This window comes from Phocoena sinus, chromosome 4, assembly GCF_008692025.1.
Source record: "Phocoena sinus isolate mPhoSin1 chromosome 4, mPhoSin1.pri, whole genome shotgun sequence".
Lineage (NCBI taxonomy): Eukaryota > Metazoa > Chordata > Mammalia > Artiodactyla > Phocoenidae > Phocoena > Phocoena sinus.
This window is the reverse complement of record NC_045766.1, coordinates 89,740,735-89,765,757: the sequence shown is the minus strand read 5'-3', so window position 1 is coordinate 89,765,757 and position 25,023 is coordinate 89,740,735. Positions and strand designations below refer to the sequence as shown.

General features: G+C 36.7%; 1 protein-coding gene across 1 annotated transcript in view; it reads right to left on the bottom strand.

The window, feature by feature from the left end:
- Positions 1 to 1,411: 1,411 nt before the first annotated feature.
- IFT57 (intraflagellar transport 57) overlaps positions 1,412 to 25,023 on the bottom strand; it is a 60,916-nt gene continuing 37,304 nt past the window's right edge. Inside the window, exons 7-11 of the mRNA XM_032631047.1 lie at positions 7,708 to 7,779; positions 6,788 to 6,919; positions 5,234 to 5,296; positions 3,355 to 3,421; positions 1,412 to 2,115 (exon numbers count right to left, since the gene is read on the bottom strand). Of these exons, the coding sequence (XP_032486938.1) occupies positions 1,937 to 2,115; positions 3,355 to 3,421; positions 5,234 to 5,296; positions 6,788 to 6,919; positions 7,708 to 7,779 (513 nt within the window). The 3' untranslated portion in view covers positions 1,412 to 1,936. The remainder of the gene's footprint in view (positions 2,116 to 3,354; positions 3,422 to 5,233; positions 5,297 to 6,787; positions 6,920 to 7,707; positions 7,780 to 25,023) is intronic.

Here is a 25,023-nt window from a genome sequence, read left to right as displayed (position 1 = left end):
TCCAGTCCTGGACCCATCATTTATAATTACTACCTTGAAACTGTGTCAGATCTCATAGACTTGAAGACATTAAATTCACCTGCTGTAGAAGAGCAGCTACAAGATATTCTGGAACTGCATAATTCCAGTCATCTACCCATTCACTTACTAGGTCACACCCTATGTGCTAGGACTTGGCTAGGAATGTGGAAATGAAAGACACTTTCTCCTTGTCCTCAAGCAGCTCAATCTACTGGAGACAGCTGAGGAAAAAATAATTACAGTATAGTACAATAAGTTCTGTATCACAGTTATTCACAGTGCTCTATGGAAACAGAGAGGAGGGCCCCCCAACCCAACCCGAGTAAACTGGGTTATTTCAAAGGAAGTAAAAATAGGTTGCTTACAGTAGTTATTGGAAGAGTTCTTAGATTACTGAATTTGCATGAAACGAAGAGTGCACTTTGCTTCCAAGCAAAAGTACGTTTTGTGGAGAGCTCTGATTTATCTAGAAGGGTTCTCTGCATCGATTGAATTCATCACAAAACTACTCAGCCCTGACAATACCTATGCAAATAAGTTCCAGGGGAATCACTGTTAGTTTGTGGGTCCAAAGGTTAGGCTTCACACTTACTATTCTGCCCCTTCCTCTGACCATACAGGAAGGGAAAAATTTTGGACTTTTCCCAACTGCCCGTTATCCCAAATTAAATAAACTGACTTTGCCATTGTATCGATTGCCACCCTCTTGTGTAATAGTTTACACATACTGATTTTCTTTTATCTAAACTCAGTCTTGAACTAGAGAGAGTATGAAGGAAAGAAAAAGATTTGTGTGTGTGAGGGTATATATCTAGAAAGTAATGGCTAAAAAAAGAAATTGGGGTGGGGATAAAATATTAAGATAAAAATGAGAAAGGGATTTTATTATTTTTGTTGTATATATATGTATTCTTATCAAAATTTATCACTAGGTAAATTTATTTTCCCCCTTCTTTTCAAAAAATAAATGTGGACTATCTTGTGGTTTGAGTGCATCTCACCAGTTTCCCCCAGTTCCAAGTTGGTCACTCTAATATTGCTTATTTCACCAATTTAGAAATCCCAGACTAGAAAGCTGCTCAGTAATACATGTAAGTAAAGGTCACCAGCATCAGGAGGTTGATCTTGACATGACTTGCTGTCTCTCCTTCTGCTACAACATGATTCCTTAGTATAGCTGATACCACAGAAAAAAGTAGAACTGAGAAATGTATATACATTTCCATCACTATAGGAGCAAAGCCAAACACGACTGAAATGTTTATTTTTTATTAGGTGGCCTTAGATCACAGAAGATATAAAATCAGTTTAGTCATGAAATGCTCGTGATAAATAATAAACTTCAAATGTTAATAAAGATACTGAAGAGTTTTCTGATGCTTTCTTTTTAAAAAAAATGTAATTTTAGGTAACCATAAAGCTGAGGCAAGGGTAGTTTGGGTTCTTGGAAAGAATCCCCAGCCATCACTGGCTGCCTCTGGGTGCAGAAGTACTTGTGTGTGGATCCAGTGGAAGGGGCCAGGCTTATGTCAAAGGTCCATGTGCTGATAGCAGCGGCAGCACCTGCAGAAAGCACGGGTCCTACACATTTTGCATCATGTACCTCTTCCTCAAGTGCACGGAACCATAAGGACAGTGAGCCACCAGGTGGGGGCTTTAACATATGTAATGATTAGTGAAAGCTTCTTTGAAAGTGAGAATTTTTCATTACTTTATTAAATATTATATTCAATTCAAAGGCTTTGACCATCCATAATCATCATTGTATGTATACACACATACAATATGTGTGTATATATGTAAAAAATACCCGTTCAACATGCTTTTAAAGGAATAACTGTGTTTTGAAGTCTATGCAACATGAAATATGATTTGATATAAAAAAACTAATCAGAAGCCTGAAAAATGATATGTTTTAATAAGAGCCTATTGCAGATTCTGGAATGACTGTGGCATGCATGTCCCTGGTCATGTTGGACTTCTCCTTCAATTTTGACTGGAGTAATGTGTGTTCCACAACACCGATTCTAATGTCCATCTGAATAGTTTCTTGCTTCAGCTTCGTTAAGCTCTGTTTAATCTTCACCAAAGGAGCTGCAGAATGAAAATAACATGGAATAAAAATGTTCATTTGGAGTATCAGTGTATTACAGAATGGTATGACATTTTCCTCACTTTGTGTTAAGCCAAAAGTGGGGTTAAAAACACAGCCAACAATTTACTGACATTCACACAGTTTTGCTGTGGCATTTTAAACACCTGAGATTTCTAGCCTGGGAAATGATGCAGCATTTGAGGTACTGAGGCTGAACTTCCTTTCTTTTCTAGAGGAAGAGTTGCTAAAGGTGTTTTTAAGAATGTCTTCAATATATATTTTTTTTTTTTTGCGGTACGCGGGCCTCTCACTGTTATGGCCTCTCCCGTTACGGAGCAACAGGCTCTGGACGCACAGGCTCAGCGTCCATGGCTCACAGACCTAGCCGCTCCGTGGCATGTGGGATCTTCCCGGACCGGGGCACGAACCCATATCCCCTGCATCGGCAGGCGGACTCTCAACCACTGCGCTACCAGGGAAGCCCAAGAATGTCTTCAATATTTTTTAAGGGGCTAGTATATTTATCTAAAGGAAAAGGGGATACAATGGAAGAAAAAGAGAAGGAAGAACTACCTTTAAGAGATAGCTAATGGCTCATTCAAACATACTGCAAACCCCCTATACATCACCTTCTGAAAGATCACTCAGTATATTCTGTTAGAACTCTAGAAAATCTTTCTAGAGCAACGAAGGGCCTTAGGCAATCACCACTGGGCCATGTCAAAGTAACTAGCTCACAACAGAGGATGATTACTGCAGGATTATTAATTCTTCTCTATTTGACCCTTGCCCAGTCAGGTCTACCAGGGAAGAGGGGAAAAAAAAGGTCATCACATCACCACCTTTGTGCCGTTTGGGCGTACACTTAGTGCTTTTTTTGTACATGAAATGGAATAATGCAGCTCATTTGATGAAAACAGAACAAAATATTATTTTTTTTAACTGGCATAACAAAGTGCATATTTAACTGTCTCCTACTCTATTTCTGAATTAATACAGTTTGAATTTTTTTAAAAATCCTAAATGATAGTAAAAAAAATTATGACTCTTCTCAGTTCATTTATAAGGAAAACAGTATACTGATTATCAGATCTCATTTTTGCACCATGTACCTCCCCTTCAAACAAATTCATTCTAAAAAGCAGTCTTCCTGTTTATTAATACCTCTTTAAAAATAGATTTCTTAAAGATATATTCTTCTTTTGCTCATTTGCTTCTTAAAATGAGTGTGTACTTACCACCATCAGTCATACTGCTGCCTTTTTCTTCCATTTCTTGTTTTACCTTTTCTAGCTCTTCTGTAACCTTTCATTGAAAACAAAAGTTTTCATGAGCACTGTGTTTTAATAAACTTTCAAGATTTTTGTATGATGTATTAAAACATTAATTCAGATATAATACATACATAAAGGGATACAAAGATATTAGCAGTATTCTGGGCATAATTTGAATAATGAAGTATGCAGACATGAAAAGCTTTTTATCTTCTGAGAGTGCTCCTATTGTTAAACTTCACCAAATTATTCTTTTATTGACCGTCTCAGGTTGTAACATGATAGAATAAAAACGATCAAGTTGTTTTTTTAGGCATCAAGCACTCAAGCTTTGCAGTTATCTCATAGCATCTACCATGCCAGTCTCTAATGATCAGTTATTAACTAAAACAGCACAAACATCCTAAAAAGATTTTAAATTTCTAGAAGTTTACTACGTATCTTTAATATTACAGTTTTATAAGAGAATATGCCACCTTTTCCTCTATAGGACACTAAAAATAACATTTATACCATATGGCTATATATAAAAATATTCTAACTGCTTTACTTTATCCAAACCATGAACTCCAAGAGGCACACTGGGCTATTATATTGGCTCTAGTCTGTACTCTATATCATGCTCAAAATTATACTCCTATAGCCTCTATAAATTCCAAGCTAGCATAAATGTAGGTAGAAAATATCTTTTAAAAATTGAAAAATTTTGATATGATCTAGAATGAAACCATAATCGTAACTTAGTAGGCTTTATTTTTATCATGCTGGTGAGTAAAAACTTCCTTGGGAATAAAGTGCTCATCCAAGTAAAAGCAAGTTAACTTTTTTCAGGCACCTGAAATGTTACAACTGGGGATAACTACATACTCCAAAAGAACTAAATGGTTCCCTGGACTCCCTTCAAGTGTTAATTTACCTAACATAAGTGAGCACTTTACTTCTGTATAATGTTTTATCTGCCTAGAAGCACCACGGGGTTACAGTCTAAATATTTCTAAAGTTATATTTTTAGTATTTTAAAATAACTATTTACTCTTCAAATAATCTCCATAAAAGAAGCTTAATTCTATTATACAGAAAAGTTTGTGACAATTATACTTGATTGTATCCAAAGATAATCTTGGACTTTACTCCCATATTGGCTGCTGACCTTGTTGTAAGGTTTTTTTTCCTCTCAGCTCTTCAGTGAAAAATGGGAGTATATATTATTAATATACATATATAAATATACATGGGTAAGACCTAATATATAATATATATGTATTACTAATATAATTCATGTAGTATGTTATATGTTAGGTCTTACATCTCCTGCAAGATGATGAAAATAAACACACTATATGTAAATATTCCATAAGTTTTTAGAAGGGAAAGGGTTACAAGCCATTCCCAATTTGTGGACAGAGAAATACGCAGGATCACACACAAGTTACCAACAACGATCACTAAAAACAAATCTTATATCTTAAAGACTAACATTAAAATTTATTATAAGGCATTTAAGTCAATGCTTTACCTACTCTTCTATGTATTAATTACAATTATTATGTTTTAAAAAAGATTAAGGAAGATTATAAATGTGCTAATACTATGAGCATGTGTTATGTTACATTTAGTAAAACAACTTCAGGCATTTTTGTGGAAACAAGTAGTATATAAATAGGTAATTGATTCACTGATAAGACAATTTAGGGATTTTCTCTTGAAGGAAAGGATTTAAGAGCCACAGGAGGCAATTACTAGAGTAAACAACCCACGGCAGTAGCAGATTAAACCATCCATGGCTCTGAACCACGGTACCCCGCTGACAGGTGAGAATCTGGCAGGAGCACACAGTATGTACCTCAGACAGGAGTCTGGTCCTTTCAGTTACTCCACCATTTCCCTGCTGGTAACGCTCCCTTGCCTGAGGGAGAAAACATTTTGTTTAATGGCAAGTTCAAAACAGAAGCCCATGACTTAAATATGACCTAGTTGTGTTTGTAATTTTTGCATATCATTTTATGACAACGCCCCTCCTTGTTTGTGAATACTATTGCGAAAAGTGACATTTTAACGGTAGCTATTTTATGTCCCTCATAGGCACCATGTATTTAACAAAAGCACTATACAACGATGAACTACATTAACCTTCATATAATAATTGTGTAACTCACAGGGGCATGGTTCACAATAAAAACTGTCCTCAGCCACTCCTAAACAGTTTAGACAACGGCTCTTGGTCGATCTAATCTGCGTGCTGTGCAGAGAAAACATGTTCTAAAAAATCAATCATAATACAGCATCAGAGTCAGTAATTAATAAGGATTAACAAACAGTATGACAATATGGAATATGTCCTTGGGAACGAACTTAATCAATTATTTAATATCAGTGTTTGAGAGATACAGGGTGGCTTTAATCAGAGACTTTTTATAGCATTTTAAAAGTAAAAACATTTGCAAATAGACGTGTATATGTGTGAATAACTAATTAAATAAATAATAAAACAGTGAAGGTTACTTTCTGCTTGGTCTTTGAGAACTTCTGAAAGTATGGAAGTATCTCAAGTTTAGTTCTATTTTTTTCTCCTTCTAACCTTGTCTGCTGAAAGAAAAAAATATGCGTTCAACTGACATTCGCAGTTGTTGAGGAAGACATTAGTAGTCTTCCTCAACATCAGGAAAGAGGGGGCATAAATCCCAAAGGAAAGCCTTTAGATCCCTACTGTTGGAACAAAGCACTGCTGCTTTCAAAGGCTGAAGGTTTTATTTTATTTTGGTAGAATTTCTAAAACTTTGAAAAGATTAAAAAATTTGCTCATTTAATTAAACTGCTTGCCTTCGAACGTGTCTTCTTTCATATTCCTTATTATGTGGTTGTAAGCCACAATGGCAAGGATGTCTTTTCTCCCTGACACATGTAAATGTATACTACTCCACTTCCTCCTACTCAGACAGTAAATTAACAGCAGACTTAGAAACAAAACCAGGTGTCCTGACACTCTGCTCCTGTTCTAAGCCATGTTTCTCAGCAATATGACTTCTTTTACTTAAATCAAATGAAGAAATACATTTAAAGACTTCTAGGAGATAATTTCTATCACATGTAAAATGGAGATGACAAGTTGTATTTGCTTCCTAAAGTGGGCAGAGAATCAATGTGCTGCTGTTTGTGAAAAGTATTTCATGATTCTCAAATGAAAGGTCCTGTGTCAGGACTTCCCTGGCAGTCCAGTGATTAAGATTCTGCCTTCCAGTGCAGGAGGCACGGGTTCAATCCCTGGTCTGGGAAATTAGATCCCACATGCAGTGGGGTGAGGCCAAAAACTTTAAAAAAAAAAAAAAAAAGTGCTGTGTCAAGTTTAGGGATTAGGATCATTAATTGAAATGAACCCTGGATATCATTCCTCAGTTACCTCACTCAGCTGGGCTTGAGCTGCACGATATTCCTGAACCAAGTGCTCAAGCTGATTGTTGATGTACTTTTCTCGGCTGCCAATCTTCTCTAGAGTCCTGCTAATTTCACTGTGAAGTTTGTCCAAAAGTCCCTAGAAATTTTAGTAGACAGAGAATTCACAAATATATTCTTCAAAAGTAGTTTTAAATGGGTTAAATCTCCCTCAATTCATCTCACAAATTCTCAACCACCAATGAAAAAGTAGTTTGAAATTTTCAGCAACAAAAAAGTCTGTAATGAAAATTATTTTAGTCACACTTTGCAGAATGTTAAAATAAAAAAGCACCTGGTAGTGTTAGTCAATTTATTTGTCCTTACGCAAATCTAAAATATATGTGAGTGGAATGTGCTTTATATAAAGTCCACAATCAAAGTAGGTAAGGGAATAACACAATTTTCTTATAGCACAATTCAAAGATGACTGGAATATTCCAGTTGGAAGTAGATCATTAAACTTATAGCTCTAGTCTGGGACCCATAACTTCTTACTCCAGCTTTGCTTCTTTGTGGTATTCTCCAAAAGTCCCTATTTCTGGCAGGGCAGCAGGTCTGGGAAGCTGTAGGTTCTAGGCATTGCTGGCCTGCTGCTGTTATCCCCTGAGATTCAGTGGGGAAAGAATGATGAAATGATTCTAATATGCCTACCTATATATCTAGAGTATGTAATAATATACTAGGTATATACCATATTGCTTTTATACAGTTACCTTTCTTTAGTTGGTTTAAGTGTTAGGGCTGTTGAAACATAATATGGTACATTCAATCAGGAAACTCCTCAAGGGCAAGGATTGGGTCTTTTTTCCTTTCATGTTCTCTCTTTATAGGTATTACACAGATGAGTAAATGTACTCATGTACTCATCTGAAGTAATTCACATACCTTGGTCTCCTTTAGAGCAGATTCAATTCCACTTTTGTGCTGGTGCATTTGGTCAACATGGATTCTCCAATCCTATAGGCATAAGAGCATACAGGAACAAGTAAGACATATTACATTTCCTACTTGCCACTACTTTTTTGAAGTTGTACCCTTTATTTTAATTACTTTGGTTGCTGCCCTATTTCAGGTAGGAGAGTCCTATATATAGCTTGCAATCAGATTGTAAAGAAATGTGTGTAGAGCACTTTAGGATAAAAGGTTCTAAATAAATCTAAATTATTTTATGTGTTCACAGAGTGATGTCTCACAATTTGAATGTAAATTATCCCTGCACTGCTGGTAGTTAATAGTTATGACTACCCATCAAAATGAAAAAAATTCTAATTGCTAGAAAAGAAATACCTGTTTAAACAGTAACAATTATGTTTGCCAGAAGCAACTCTGGAATCAAGTAACATATATCAAATATTAGCTTGTCCCTTGAAATTAAAGTGGGACGCTTCTTTGGACTTTGGAATCTCTTTCTTAAGAAAGGAAGTCTGTAATGATAGTTAGAGTTCATATATTTGAGATGTATTGTACTACTGCTAGACCGATCTGAATTTGTGTGCATATATATATATATATATTTTTTTTTTTTTTTGCGGAACGTGGGCCTCTCACTGTTGTGGCCTCTCCCATTGAGGAGCACAGGCTCCAGACGCGCAGGCTCAGTGGCCATGGCTCACGGGCCCAGCCGCTCCGCGGCATGCGGGATCCTCCCGGACTGGGGCACAAACCCGTGTCCCCTGCAACGGCAGGAGGACTCTCAACCACTGTGCCACCAGGGAAGCCCTGTGTGCATATTTGAACTCTCTAATCTAACATTTTAATTTCCTACAAAAGATCCTCAAAATGTTTTGGTTTACATTACTAAAGGTAACAATTTTAAGACTTGAGAAATACTCATCAGAAGAGAAAAAATATTAAGGTGAGTTGGAGTAAGTGATGGAGCCAGGATATCCCTCAATCACACACATCTGCTTGCATGCCCTGATGCTCCACTTTGCTATCTACACTATTTTGTGAAGGAAAAACGATTTTGTGAATAATCCCATTCTACTGACTTTGCAACGTGGGCCAGTGACCATAGGGTAAAAACATCCTTGGGTACTTCACACATACCAATTATACACTTACATTACAGCTGCAAAGAACCTCAAAGAATATCTAGCCTGACCTTCATCATTGCAGAGATAGGCAAACATAGGCCCAGCGACAGAAAGGGGCACACCCAAGGCCACGGAGGTGGTGGTACACCTGGATCAGAAGCCAAATGCACTAATTCCCATGCAGTACCTTTTGGCAGTTCAGAGTTAATAAAAGGAGGAATTGGCTGCTTGACACCAGTGAAAGTGCTAGAGCAGAGAACAAACAGCACTTTCCTTTGTCCTTGAGCATTTTTCTGTCTCATGAGCGGAAAGTATCTCAGAATACAGAGCGTGGAAAGGACCTTGAAGATCACCTACTCATCCGTCTAACAGTCATCTAGAGCAATGCCTTCATTTTGCAGTTGAGGGGACTGTTCACCACCTGTGACTACGGCTAGACAGATGCGGCCAGAAAACAGGCCCCTCCAGCTCAGCTCAACACTGGAACAGGAAGGAGAAGCAACTGGCTGGCCTCCTGCAACGAGACCTAATATGGTTAAGCTTCAAAATGGAAACCTGCTTAAGTCCAAGCAAGCATCTTTATGAAAGATAATAAACCTAACAAGTATCATTATATTGATTTTTTAAAGAAGTACTCATCCTGCCTGATTCCAGAAAGCATTTTAGAAGCTTAATAAACACCAAACTCAAGTATTCCTATTGGTCTCTGTCTCTGTCAATAGATATATATGTATATGTGTGTATATATACATATATAAATGTATAAACATACACATATATATATATCTATACATACATTATATATATAGTTTTAAAATTTATTGTAATTGATGTGTTTAAAATAGCTTGTGTTCTGCTTTTTCTACGCAGCATTATTTTCTACCCAGCAAATGTAAAATATGTATTTTTTTCATGTTTTGATATTCAAAGTACTTTGAGAGAAGAAAACATGCCTGACTCATCTAAGAAGTATAACTATGATAACTTACGTTGATGGTAAGCTCCACGGAGGAGCTGGCATTTCAGTGGCACCTTGAAGCATGAGTAGCATTTCAACACACTGGAAAGGAGGGGGAGAGTAAGGGTATTTTAGGCTGAGGGAGTAACAAGAACAAAGAAAAACAGGAAAGTTTATAGGGAACAGGCAGCCCAGGCTGGCTAGAATATAACACAAAAAGTTCTTGGGGTGGGGTGTGGAAGGTGAATCACAAGGAAACAAAGCTGGAGAGGTAGGTTGAATTAGATCAAGGGCTTTAATTAAGGAGTGTGGATTTTATCCTGTAGATAATGGAGAGCTATCAACGACTTTTGGTTTCAGTTTTAAAGACAAGTCTGTGTTTTGGGAAAGTAACAGAGTGAAGGACTGATTAGAAAGGCAAGAGACTGAAGACAGGTAGCAGACCAGTTAGGAGGTTGTGTCACGGTCCACCTGACAGATTAGCAGGGGTTAATTAGAGCAGCGCTTGTAAGAATGGAAGGGAAGGGATGGATTTGAGGGACATTGCAAACACAGACTAGCAGCACTTGATTACTGACTAAGGGGAAGTGAGGGGTGGCTGAAGTGGAGGTGGGCCAGTAGAGAGAAGATGTTTGTAAGGTTTCTAGTCTGAGGAACTGAGAGGATAGTAATATCACAGTGTGACAAGAACAGAGTAGATTTCAGGGAGTCTGAATTATTGAGGAATTTGGTTTTGGACTTTTTAATTTGATAAGCCACTGGAACACTGTGTATTCTTATTGCCTTTCAAAGTGGAAAGCTAGTAATGATTTATAATTATCCATCAGGCAAATCTGAATGTTTGTTTCATTAAAATCTTCTAAGTGGACACACTTCCTGATGTACAGCTATTTTTATATAAGCTTTAAAAGTGTTCTTACCCTTTAACCCAGCAATTTCACCTCTAGAAATTATTTCCAAGGAAATAATTGGGGATACACACAAAGATCAATGTACAAGTTCTGTGTAAAACAGCAGAAGACTCTATCTAACAGTAGAGGACAATTTCAACTAATTTTGTAATGTTCATTTCATCCCTAAAAATAATGCGGTATGATACCGTTTTTATAAAGCTCAAAGTAAAACTCAAGGATACACACTATTTGGAGATACACACATATGTGAAAACACACACACACACACACACACACGAAGAAGAAGAGGCAGCAGCAGCTAATGACAGTACACAAACCAGGGGACAGTTGTTACCTATAGGTGGGAAGGGGCAGCCGCAGAGCAGCACATAGGTAACTTCCAGGATGTTGTAATGGTCTAGTTCTCAAGTTGGGTAGTGGTTTCATAAGTGATCGCTTTATTACTGGATTTTATAATTCTATATGATTGCATATTAAATACATTAATATTGTATATTGAAATGTTCCCAAAAATATTTCATAGTCAGAAAAAATGCATGTTAACAACATACAGTAATGTGGAAAAACACTGCCAAAGAGTATATTCATTAGCTGTCCAATTTAGTAAAAATTAATATTTGTGTATATCTGTATGTGTGTATTAACACAGGGATTTGAATACTGGTGTTTTTAATTTCTTCCTCATCCTAACAACATTTTCCAAATTTCCTATAAGAGAATTTTGTCACTTTTAATCATCAGGGGAAAAAAATGTCAAAAACTTTCTGGGTGCCCAAGACGTTTCCTAAAGGGGTTTAATATAGTTAAAACAGAGAATATAAATGACTGTACTTGTAACAGTTTAAAGACATGAATACACAGCTTTTAAAAAACTGCAACTGAGATGGTTAAAAGCTTTACAAACGTTTGTGGTAAGAATGGAGAATACAGGTTTTAATGATATGTAAGGATTTGATCCTCCAAATAAGTAACAGTAAAAGGAACTGTTAATCAATAATAGCTATTCTTAAGTAAGAGAGAATCCATTGGGTTACAATGCACTTTTAAACATCTTTCCTTACTTGAGACTCACAAAGGTTTGGAGCACTAAGTACATATTCTCATCCCTTCCTTTTCACCACTATCCTTCCCTGTAAGAGGGTTATGTGACTTGCTGGCTGGTTGTGGGAGGACTGCACTTCACTGCTCCAGTGATGCCGGCCTTGGCCATGTGCTTCTCTTTCCAGTAGAATGATGATGGACATGGCCTATGCCAGGACTGTGTAGAAGTTGTAAGAGGCATCCACCAGCTCTCTTGCCCTTTCTTTCAGCCATGATAATAGGCATGCCCCACAGAGCGGTTTATCCTTTAGGTCTGAGAATATGAAACATGGAACATAGCTGGAATAGAGCTACAGCTGTGCCACACTTCGGCAGATGTGTATCTTGAGTGAGAATAAATGTATGCTATTCTTGTTGTAAACCACTGTGATTTGGGGGTGGTTTGTGATACCAAAAAACTGACTATATATACATAATTTATAGGGACAAAAAAGAATCAGATAGGTTAAATGACCTTTCCAAAGTTTTATGTCTGGAAAGTGGAAAGCACTCCATACCAGTGCTTTTTCCACATATTATATGCTGCTTTTCTTTATGATAAAATGAACTACCAAAGAGTATCTAAGGTAAACCAAGAATTCTTTTTGTTATATATCAAGTGAGACCACATGGGCCACTGGAGGTTACTAGTCACCTATCCCAAAGTGCTCTACGTGTGTGTCTATTAAGCATCATTTCTGATCTCTGTTGAAGTTGAGTTTTTCACCTAATCTAGCACATTTCCTCTCTATGGAAATGAGAAGACTAGTAACGATACAGAATATCATTTCTTTAGACTTTCTATTTTTAAAAATCCTTTCATACAAACTCTCATGTGTAATTCTCTCTGTCACTTGTGAGGTAGATGGCAAAGGTATTGTTGAACTTTAACTCCCCTCCTGGCTCCAAATTCTTTAGCACCAAATTATATATCTCCCTTTTTCAGAAACTGGAGAATTGTGATGACATCTCTGCAGATGGTGATTCACAGTATACCGTAAAATCACAACGTATGAGATCTTGTTGCAGAAGTTAAGGTGACTGGAAGACTATACGGATCTCTGGGTTTTCCTTCAACAGAACAGCACCTGAACTGTTTCCTTTGCGGACACAGAGACATTTTGTTTCTTTGCCTGGATCTCCAGCTCAGTGCTTAAAGTACCTCTCTGAAACTGCAGGGGAAAGACAGACTGAAACATGAGCTAAGCACGGCAAATGGAACTTCTATCTGTGTATAAGTTACACTAATTTACAACTTGTGAAATGTCAAACTCTCAGGTTTTTTTTCACCCAAGTTTGAGCTTCTTTACGTGTGGAGAGGCAGAGTGCCAAAGGACTCTTGATACAGAAAAGCTGAGGAAGGCACCTTCATGCGTACTGAGATGGTTTTCTCCTAGGCTCAGGAAAAGTCCATGCCAGAGCACAGCTGACTCTGGCAGCAGGGGTCCTGCCTCTCTCCCAAGGGCAGGTGCAGGGCCCCAAGGCTCTGACGTGCCTTGATTTGCTGTCCATCACAAAATGCAACTTCTGCCATATACCCCACTTTTCTCCTCTATTCTTACTGTTCCTCCCTCAATTCTGTTATGAATAATTAGTGATGAAATCTTAATTCATTGTTCTGCTTTTGCAGTTTTATTTTAATGAATATAAAAATATTTACAAGGGCTTTCTTTTATGGGCTCCCTCCATTAAAGGTGCCTAACCCATTTTTTTCTTACTAGGCCTTTGTTTCAGCTCTGAATTCACTTTCTCTAGGGATTTTCAAGATCGCCCTGGGGAGGAAATCCTATGTACTTCACATCCATTTTGAGATCTTTTTAAGTCTAATAACAACAACTTCCATGTTAACATTCAAGGAAGGCTTCATAAGTGTCAGGCACTATGTTCAGCACTGTTCGTATGTCATCACATACGATTCTCTTAAAAACTTTATGAGGGTATTGAGATGCAGCTACTTTAAAGTAGGCTTCCCAAGCCCACACAGTGGTAGAGCCTAAACCTGCAAAGACCACTATATCATATCATGTCATTCCCCTGATGAAATGCAGTAAAGCATAACTAAAAATTTTAATGGGGCAATGGTTAAAGGAGACTTTAGTTTTATCTTTAATATTTGAATCTTTATAAGAATGTATTTATATATCAACTGTATAATGAAAAAAATATATTTAAAACATTTTAGGATAAACATATATATATATAATTAAAAACTTTCTCACAAAGAAATAGCCACAGCTACATGGCTTTATCAGTGAATTTTCTCAAACATTTAAGAAAGAAATAACAGCAACCTTGTATGAATTCTACCAGAGAACAGGAAAAAAAGGGAGAGCAACTGCCAACTTGTTTTATAAGAACTGCATAGCATTACACTAAAACCTGACAAAGTCACCTAAAAAACAAGAAAATTAAAGATTAATATTTTTGTAAACAGATATAAAAATCCTCAACAAAATACCAGGAAATAGAATCCAGTAATATACAAAAAGGTAATATAACATGATTAAGTTGCATTTATTCCAAAATGCAAGGTTAGTTTTAATACTCAAAAATCAACCATTATATACAGTATTGTAAGCCATATTCATACTGCTTTACATTAGATCTCCAGAATGTATTCATCTTGCATAATGGAAACTTTGTATCCTTTGATCATCTCTCTCCATTTCCCCTTATCCCCAGCCCCTGGCAACCACCATTCTACTACATGCTTCTATGAATTTGACTATTTCAGATTCCTCTTATAACAGAGATCATACAATGTTTGTCTTTCTGCGTCTGGTTTATTTCACTTAGCATAATGTCTTCTAGCTTCATCCATCTTGTCACAAAAGTCAGGATTTCCTTTATTGTTAAAGCTGAATATTGTTTCATGTCTGTATAATATTGCATTGTATGGATATACAATGTTTACTTTATTCATTCATCAACTGATGGACATTGGTGTTATTTCTGCCTCTTGGCTATTATGAGTAATACTGTTATAAACCCACGTATCTGTGGTCAACTGATTTTCAACGAGGGGGCCAAGACCATTCAATGGGAAAAGAATAGTCTTTCCAACAAATAGTCATGAGGCAACTGGATATCCATATTCAGAACAATGAATCTGGACCTGTACTTCACACAAAATGTAAAAATTAACGCAAAATGAATCAAAGACCTAAATATAAGAGCTGAAACTAGAAAACTCTTGGGAGGAAAAATGTGTGTAAGTCTTCATGAGTTTGGAATAGACAAGGACTTCTTAATTATGACATCAAAAGCACAAGCAACAAAAGAAAACACAGATAAGTTGAACTTCACTGGAATTAAAAACTTTGGCTCAAAGGGAACCATCAAAAAAGTGAAAAGGTAACCCACAGAAGGGGAAGCAATGTTTACAAATCATATAATTGATAATGGGATAGTACCAATTATATATAAACAATTCTTATAACGCAAGACGAAAGACAACCCAATTTAAAAAATGAGCAAAAGACTCAAACAGACATTTCTTCCAAGGAAGATACACAAATAGTTAACAAGTACTTGAAAAGATACTCAGCATTGTTAGTCATCAGGGAAGAGTTTTAAAACCACAATGAAATACCACTTTATATCCACTAGGAAGGTGATTTTTTTTAAAAAAGGAAAAGGAAATTAACAAGTTTTAACAAAGATGTGGAGAAATTGGAATCCTAAATTCTTTGCTGGTAGGAATGTAAAATGGTACAGCCCCTGTGGAAAACACTTGGTATTTCCTCAAAAAGTTGATAAAGGTACCATACAATCTAGCATTTCCACTTGTTGGAATTGCTGCCAAGTACATGAAGACAACTGAAGACATATGTTCATACAAAAACCAGCACCATAAACTTTCACAGCCAGTGACAAACTGTGTCTGCTTTAAGCCTACCTCCTTCTCCTTCCTCAGCTTTTTTCATGCTTCAATTTTCTTTCTCATTTGGGAGTAAAAGTTCTTTTTGTGGAAACACTTTGCTTTTTTATTGAATATATTTTGTTCTAACAAAAATTCATTTATTTGTGTTTTGGTTTTACCTTGTTATATTGTAAATGATAACATTTATGGCCTGACATACAAACATTACATGTTATTGCATAAAAGTCAACTGCTTGTTAACAAATATATTGATTGTTTAGCAATAAAATGGAGAGAGTAAAAAAAAAAAAATCAACCATTATAATCCACCATAACGAGAGAAAAAAAGAGGAGATAAGTCAAATGGTCATCTCAATAGATGAAGGAAAAAAAAAAAACAATCACTTGAAAAAATTTAACATCCATTCATAACAATAATTCAGCAAACTGGGAACCAAAGGAAAGTTCCTTAATCTACCTTATGATATTTGTGAAAGTCATAAAGCTAACATCATCTTGAATGGTAAAACTGAAATACTGAAAGCTTTCCCCCTGCTAATGCCACTTATATCCAACACAGACTAGGTATTTCAAGCAAGATAAAGGAAATAAAAGGGGTAAGCTTGTAAAGAAAGAAATAAGATTGATGTTATTTGCAGATGAGATAATTGTATACACAGAAAATGCAAAAGAATCTACAGGCTTACGGTTAGAATAAGTGAATTTAGCAAGTTTGCTGAAGATGTATACAAATATACACACACAGAGAAATGTATTTTTATATAACAGCAACAAATAAACAGAAAAGAAAATCTAAAAGATACCACTGAAACAAATAGCCCAATGTAATAGAATAGAATGTCCAGATACAGACCCTCACAAGCATGTTCTCTTTTTATGACAAAGCAGAGCACTGGTAAAAGGATAACCTTTTGAATAAACTGGGTCAACTGCATATACATACGAAAACCAAATAAATCTTGAGTTCTACCTCACACCCTCATACTGTCCAGAAGAATAAATGCTAGATGGACTGTAGATCTCACTGCAAAAGGTGAAACAATACAGCATCAAAAGGAAAACAGGAGAATATGTTCATAACACCGGGGGAAGCAAAGATTCTTAAACATAGACTTAAACAAAGAGTAAACGAAGATTATTTAAACAAAGATTAAAACATAAATGTTAGCCATACTCCACTCCCCACAAAAGAGATCATTTTGAGTATATTAAAATTAAGCCGCCTTTATCATAATACACCAATAAGAGTGAAAAGGAAGCTAAAGAGTAGATATTTGCAATACATATATCTGACAAGGGACTCATATCCAGCGTATATAAAGAACTTCTATAAATCAAAAGAAAAAGCAGATAAGCCAATAGCAAAAGACAAAAGAGAATACCCAATTGCCAGATAAACATATGGAAAGGGGCGCAATTTCATCAGTCATCAGGAAAATACATATTAAAATGACAGTGAGACATCACAACAAACCTACCAGGATGACTAAAATAAAAACGACTGAACCAATACTAAATGTTGATGAAGATGGGGAGCAACTGGAACTTTCAGATACTGCTATGAGTATAAATTTGTATAACCACTTTCGAATATGCAGACACTATGACCTAGCAATTTCACTCTCACAGAAACTGCAGGAGAAAGGTGTACTTACGTTTCCCAAAAGACACTTCAAGACTTTTCAAATCAGCATTATTTAAGTCACAAACTATAAACAACTCACATAAGCCAGATGTGGGCTCCCCTGGAAGGGCACAGCCTTGAGTTAGGCAGCTCTGCACTGAAGGAGCAGACAGCTGGAGGTTGTCTGCTGACCGCACTCTCTGTGGCTGGGCGGCAAGTCCTTGTTTGGAAGGGGATCTGGACAATTCATCTCTGTTTTAACCACAGGGAGACAGACTTAGTTATTAAAATGATAACTGTAGCTGCAGTGGTAGAGAGGTAGGGCCAAGGGTGAGCTGCAGTCCCAAAGTGATCAGTCTCAAGATTTCACTGTGGAATACTGATGTTCCTGTGACACGTTTAATACTCCATCCACAGTGAATGATAAAATTCTCTGGAAATCTGATGGCAAGAAATCAGGTTAAATGAAAGAGGCAGAGAAGACAGCTTGATAGAAGGAGTTGCATATGTCTAAGTTCACTGTAGCAAATAATTTTGGGATAGGTCAATAATTTATCATTCTCTTTGCAAGGATATGAGCAGCGTCTTTCCCTCCTCTACCCAGAGCACTCCCTTCTCTAATGACAGAACACTATTCGTATTCCCTCCTTTTGCCACTTTGCACAAGCAGTTTTGCCATCTCTTCTTCCTGTTCTAATTGTTAGATTAATTTTCAGCTTCATCACTGCTCACATTTGTGTGTATTTGTGTGTGTGTACGTGTGAGAGAGAGAGAGACTGTCCATTAAATTAAGTAACTTTTTCATGAGATTACTTTCTTAATGAAAAATGCCCATCAGGTTGCAGGATAGTTGCAGAGTGTGGCTTTCCTAAATTTTTAAATGTGACATTTTTCTTTAATTGTCAGCAGCTTAAAGTCTTCTGTGGTATACACCTTTGTGGTGTGAGAGCATGATTTTTCTTCATAAGTGTTCAAAGAACTAGACATATGACCTAGGAAGAGTTCAGTATGTACGTGTGCTGTACGCTGTATGTGTGTGTTTGTTGCAGGGGGTGTGGCAGTCAAGCTGGAAATATGTGTTTCCTCGGGAAAGTTCTTGCTTTCTAGATATTGCTCTTGTAGAGAAAAATAATACGTGTGCATAGAGGGTAAGCAAAGGCTATCATAACAATCACTGGGATTCTCACACCTGCCTGTAATTGAACTGAAACTGGAGATCCATAATCTCTCCATAAAATACCTTGTTAGTAAAATGATTACATTTCTAATGTGTGCTCAGAAATTATCTTTACTACTGTCTGCTACTAAGCATTTTCACATGTTGACTCAGACTTATTATTCATGCTTATTCTATCCACACCCCTTTTCTATGGGCCACACAAATCTTCCGAGCGAGGTTTTCCAGACTTTAGAAGGCATTGCAAGCCTTGAGAAGAGATTTGGCAAGGCAGAGATTGGGGGCCTTCTGAGAATGCAGGAACACCCTTAGGCTGACTCAGAATGTCACTGTTTCATAGGATGCTGAGGAACCACGGTGGACAGCTGGAAGAGATGACCTCGCCAGTCCCTCTGAACTTTGAGAATCTACTAATCAAAACTTTGATCTCATACTGATACTCAAAAAACAAAAACTGAAAAAAATGGAATCATCTCCATATCTGAAGAACTAAGAAACATTAAGTCACTACCTTGGTCTAAAGAAACAATCACATATAATGGGAAAAAGACTATGGGGGTAACAATTTGTCCAAATATTAAGAAATTTGTAATAAAACACTCTGATAGTGAGAACCGCTCTAATACTGTTGATTGGAAAAATGAGTCAAGGCAATTAAAAAGTGCACTTTATAGGGAGGTCCATACGATACATGGTTTCTGCTTCAATTCATATTTTATATTAAGTAAAAGGAAACATGAAATTATACTTTGTAATAATGATGTATTTAGGCTAGAAATTTCAATTATAATCAATGTATATTAACTCAATGCTCTCAATCACAAATGTCTATTTGAGGTATATCTACCGTGAGGCATTAGTAACTTTCCTCCTTAGCATTTACATAACATGCAGTCTTTATTGGTTATTTCCTTAAAAATCTACCCCTGTTGATGCTCTTTAGTTAGAGATGATGGTAATCTCTAAAGCAAAAACACTTGTTCTCCTATTTCAACTTGTGATAAATGAAACCTTTCCGGATCCAGCTGAAACATTTATCATGCTCAGGGTAAATAGGAAGGAAGGCATCATCAACTAACTTTAAACACAGAATACCCTGAATGTTCAACAAGACTGGGACAGAAGCAGCTGAAAATCATTTCCAGTTGCTTAAGGATGGCTGGGTTTTTCTACACCCCTATGCAGTATTTTCAAATGTATAATTTAAGCATAGTATTCTTTCCCACAACCCTGTCCATGACCTACATGCTACAAAGGAAAAAAAAAAAATGTTGACCTTGAGAATACAACTTAAAGTCCACCAAATAACACCATATTTTAAAAATAACACAAAAATCCAAAACGGTATTCTGTTTTGTGTAGTCTCCCTTAAAGAAAGCTTGCCCGTAAAAGTCCATCAGTGAATACTTCCCCTCATTCTCTGAGACGACGTGGCAGTTGAGTAATCACACCGGCTGCTCTAAAAATGTATGTGTGTCTAGTTAATTTAGGCAGTTTATTTTGATAGCATTCACCTCTTTCTGATTACAGCAGGTGTTTCAAGGATAAATTTGCTGAAAATTGTATTTTGTTTAAACAACAGCAGCATGTACATTTATGGCCTTACTATATTAAAAAGCATTTACTGTCTGGCAGCAATGGATACAATTACAAACATTTGTGACAGTAACTGGAGCTATTACTCCTGCATGGAGTCTCATGAAGACCAACTTATTGCCACCTGTATTTACATGTGTTACTGGTAATTGCAAAAGCCGATTTTTAAAAATTTGGTTCCTTATTTTTTAGAAATTGTGTGACTATGTTTCAACAACAGGTCTGTCTACCAGAACATCTGTAAGAATTATAAACGTGGTTTCTCCGTTATTTAAATAACAGGCAGAATCCCATTTTATGAGGAACATACATGTAAAAGGTATTCCTGTAACCTAGCCCACAGAATATATTATACTTTTTTGCTCATGACTGCAAGAAACCTATCAATATAGCCTATCCGGCAACCAGAGTACAAGTCTTGAGAAATGCTCTTTACTCCAAAACTATAATAATTTATAAATCCCTACAGGTCAGAAATACTTAGAAAGCTAAATTTTATTACTCTGCATCCAAACACAGTGATGGCAGAAGGTCAAAGCAAGTTGACCTTCCACTGCTTCGGAATGAAAAAAAATACCCTCCATTGCTTCCAGATATAGATTTGTCTACAAGAGTGAAAAGAGGACGCTACCATTGTCCATTTCTGCACGATGTGGCTTCCAATTTCAAGAGACTTAGATCTAATATAGCAATTCTGTGGTCCTCCCAGGTTCATTTAAATGGAATTCCACCTGCTGATTAATGAAGGCCTCTCTATTCCCTCTTAGGTTTTAGCTCTCACAGTGACTAGAGAGCCCAAGGGCTCAAGACTATTGTCATGATTCCATCCTTAGCAGAAAGACTCTTCCCAAAAGGTTTCCTGCTGTGAATTACCCAAGGCAACACCTGTATGGTTTATTTACATTAAAACAAAATCCAATTGCTTAGAGTTGAAATTTTAAGTTTAAGGTTCTTTTTACAACTGCAACCTTCAGAAAGTTGGACACTGAAGAACAGGTAAGGATGTAAAAAAGCAGTTCAGTGAAGCAAAGGCTTGAAATAATTAGAAACACATGCTGTAGTACTTCCTAAGCCTTAAATAAAAAATAATCTCTTTATCTAAATTCCTTGTAATGAACCTGAAGATTTACATAATTACTAAAGACATTTTGGTGGAATGAAGGGGGTACCTAGCCAACTATCTTTTAAAACAACAAAGCAGGAAACATTTAATTATAATTTGGAAAAAAGTCTATTTAAGTCATTAATCAAAATTCTAATTACAATATCCACAGGGCGTTAAAGCATGATAGAACATTTGTTCATTGCATTAAATACCTAATATTAAATCATTACAATATACAATCTTTTAGGAATAAATACTGCATAATTGAAAAAAAGGGTCTATGTAAGGTTTAGTTGAAAACTGATTTCACGCTTGCTGCTCTTCTTTAATTCTGGGGAACAGAAATAAATATTATTAATGATTACTTAGTTTCTTTGTAAAAACCTCTGACTTGAAAAAAATCATTCTCCTGATAAAGATTAATAAGAGTGACCATTTTAAGAAGACACTTTCCCTCGGTTCAATGAATGAAGTTGAGAAACTGAACATACAAATGGACAACAGATAACAGCTAGATCATTACCCAAAATATTTAGAATCCTGACCCACAATCTGTGGCACCTAGTCCAGGAAGCCAAATATAACCTCTGTAGCAACTGACCTCTGTAGCAAGGACTTTGTAACTGTCAGCTTCCCCAATTTTTGCTCAAACCGCACTCTCCCGCCCCGCCCCGCATTTCCAATGTAGGACCAATTAGACAAAGCCAAATATCTTCCCCTAACCAATCACATGAGAGGCCCTGCTTCTAGTGAGCCCACCTCCAAATTTCTAGTCACATATGAACATACTTGAAGCCTTCCCTTTTTTCCACTACAAGTCTTTCAAATTCTCCTGCGTGCCTTAAGTTCTCTGCCGACGCAAGTAGTGATGGCTGACTCCCTTGCTATGGCAAGCTCTGAATAGCCTCTGCCTGTTCTCATTTAGGCGGCTTCTGTTTATTTCCACAAAGCCAAATAAAAGCTTGCTGTTTTTAATAGTAAAACAGAAACTAAAAAAGATAGAATAATTTTCCTCAAGAAACAGCATTAGGTATTTATTTAGCAATCAAAATTCATCAAAAATACAGAGAGTGAAATCTATATGAATATGCATTCACATTTTCTATTCCCCTAGAAATAGAGGACATGCAGAATTCTTTCGCAGCTCAGCTTCAATCATTTTATTATTCAACTCAGCCACTGTCAACTGATTCACTTAAAAGTTTAAAAAATTACTATTATGGAATTTAAAATATTTCAATCAAGTAGGAAATATTACCCTTCAACAATTATCATAAAGTACCCTGAGGAAGAGCCCCTCACACGGTTAAAAACAGGTAAAAGCAGCTACAACCTACAGGCTGGTCTGACTGTACATTCTTGCAGCAATGAGTAAGTATACAAGATTTCTAAATTTCATTTTCTATTTAATCTTCATTTCTGCTTCTTGCTCTCCATGTTTTCTCTTTCAGCTGGATTTCCAAATTCAACAACCACTTGTTCTCTAAAATGACCCACTGGCCGATCCATTTCTTGCTACTGGTCTGTGTTCTCAGATCTTCTGGTCCTTAGGCTTGCCCATATCCTAAGCATCAGTTCCTGCAGGACAATGCCCTGTCATTTCTCCACCCAGATCCTAGAGCTCCTGGTTTGACCCCAACCTGCTGAGCTTGGCCAAGCCATCTCCCTACCAAGCACTCAGCTGGAGATTGACAGTAACCTTCTAGCACTACAGACAGCCATCTAAAGGTATGGTTTATAATTTTTAAGGATATGTGGAAATGCTCATGATGAAATGATATGTTAAAAAAGAGGTAAAATCTCAACACCATACATAAAAGCACACAGAAATAGTGGGCAACATATATTAAGTGATTCCTCTGGCACCATTCTAAGTGCTTTAGATATGTTAATTCATTTAATACTTTTTTTTTTTTTTTTTTTCAGTACGCGGGCCTCCCACTGTTGTGGCCTCTCCCATTGCGGAGCACAGGCTCCGGACGCGCAGGCTCAGCGGCCATGGCTCACAGGTCTAGCCGCTCCACGGCATGTGGGATCTTCCTGGACTGGGGCACAAACCCATGTCCCCTGCATCGGCAGGCGGACTCTCAACCACTGCGCCACCAGGGAAGCCCCCTTTTTCTTTTTTTCATTTAATACTTTTAATAACTTTGTTGAGGTAAGCTTTATAATGAATTCCATTTTACAGATGAGGAAACTGAGGCACAGAGTGGTTGCATAACCTACCCACAGGTTCCAACTGCTAATAAGTGTTAGACTCAAGATGAGTACTCAAGTGTCCTGAGTTTAGAATTTGTGCTTTTCACCAGTATGCTATATTGTCACTAATTGAATAGGTAAGAGCCTGGGTTGGAGGTTCAAATATCATACCTGTCACTAGGCAGAGGCAAATAACTTCTCTGTGTTTCAGTTTCCTCATCTGTAGTAAAAGGTACCTGCATATCATAGGGCAGTGGAAAGGATTAAATGAGTCAATGTACGTAGTGCTAAGAACAGCACTTGGCACAATGCAAACACTTAGTAAATATCATTTATTATTATTATTTTCATCATATCATATATACCTTTACTAAGGAAAAAATTAGAAAGATTTACCAAAGTGATACTTATATGAATCCAGTTACACCCTAGGTAAAAATATAAGGCTGATTGTTATCAATATTCCCTTAAGTGATGGAAGCATTAGGGCAGGAATTTTGTAAATTCTTCCTGAATACTGATACAGACACAAACCTAAGAGAGCTATCATAGAATACAATAATATTACAAAACAATATTGTAACATAACAATAATTAACATTTATTAGGCAGTAACTATGTGTCAGACACTGTTCTTGTTTCTTTACAACTCCTCCATGAGGTAAGGAATATAATTAGTCCCATTTTACAGATGAGGAAAGGAGGAACAGAGAGCTATAGTAGCTTGCCCTAGATCACACAGCTAGTAAGTGGTAGAAATATGAATTTTGGGTGTCAAGGGAAGGTGTGTGAGATAGGCTCCATCCTCTCTGGGTCTTTATAGCTACCAAAGTTCTACTAAGTTTCTGAAACTCTGGGTCAATAAATCAGGATTTGATGGTGGGACTAAATGTGTGATCCCTAGCTTCTAAATCACAGTACACTACCTGACTCCTCTCCCCTTGAAATATTACTTCTGTATTATTTTTATAATTAACAACAAAATTGTGTTTTAAAAAGACTCAGAGATTAGGATAATTCTTGACCAAGTACAGATTTAAGTCTAGTGAGTATAATCACAGATGTTTGCTCTTAGTTTTAAATTCCACCAGCGTAGTTATATAACACTTGTGGGCACTACTATGGGGTCTAATAGAGAACAATAAAAAAAAAAGATTAAAAAACATCAGAAAAGGAAAGAGTTAGAGAAATAAAGAGTAAAAAAAAAAAAGAAAGGAAAGAACAAAAAGTCCAGGATGTATTATACTCGTAGACGATTTTATTAGGTGGCACCGACATCCACTCTAGGTTAGGTGTCCTCAGACTGCCCTTCTAAGGAATTGATGCCTGAGCCTTACTCACTTGGTCAGAACTAAGGCCTTAACTAGGGTTGGCTACTGACCTGGTTAATGACCCAGGATTTGGCTGAATTTATCAACTCTCTTGGCAAAACTTCTGACTGTCTTCAGATACATTATTCCAAATTGAGGCAGATCGGAGATGGGTATATAGCTACTCTAGAAGTAATCACCAGGAGCATTCTCTATACCCAGCTCTAAAAAGGGAACTGCTAATACAGTCCATTCAAGCCAGCATATGACAAAAATCCTTTATCTTCAGTTGTGGAATGTATTATTTGTAGTTTTGGCA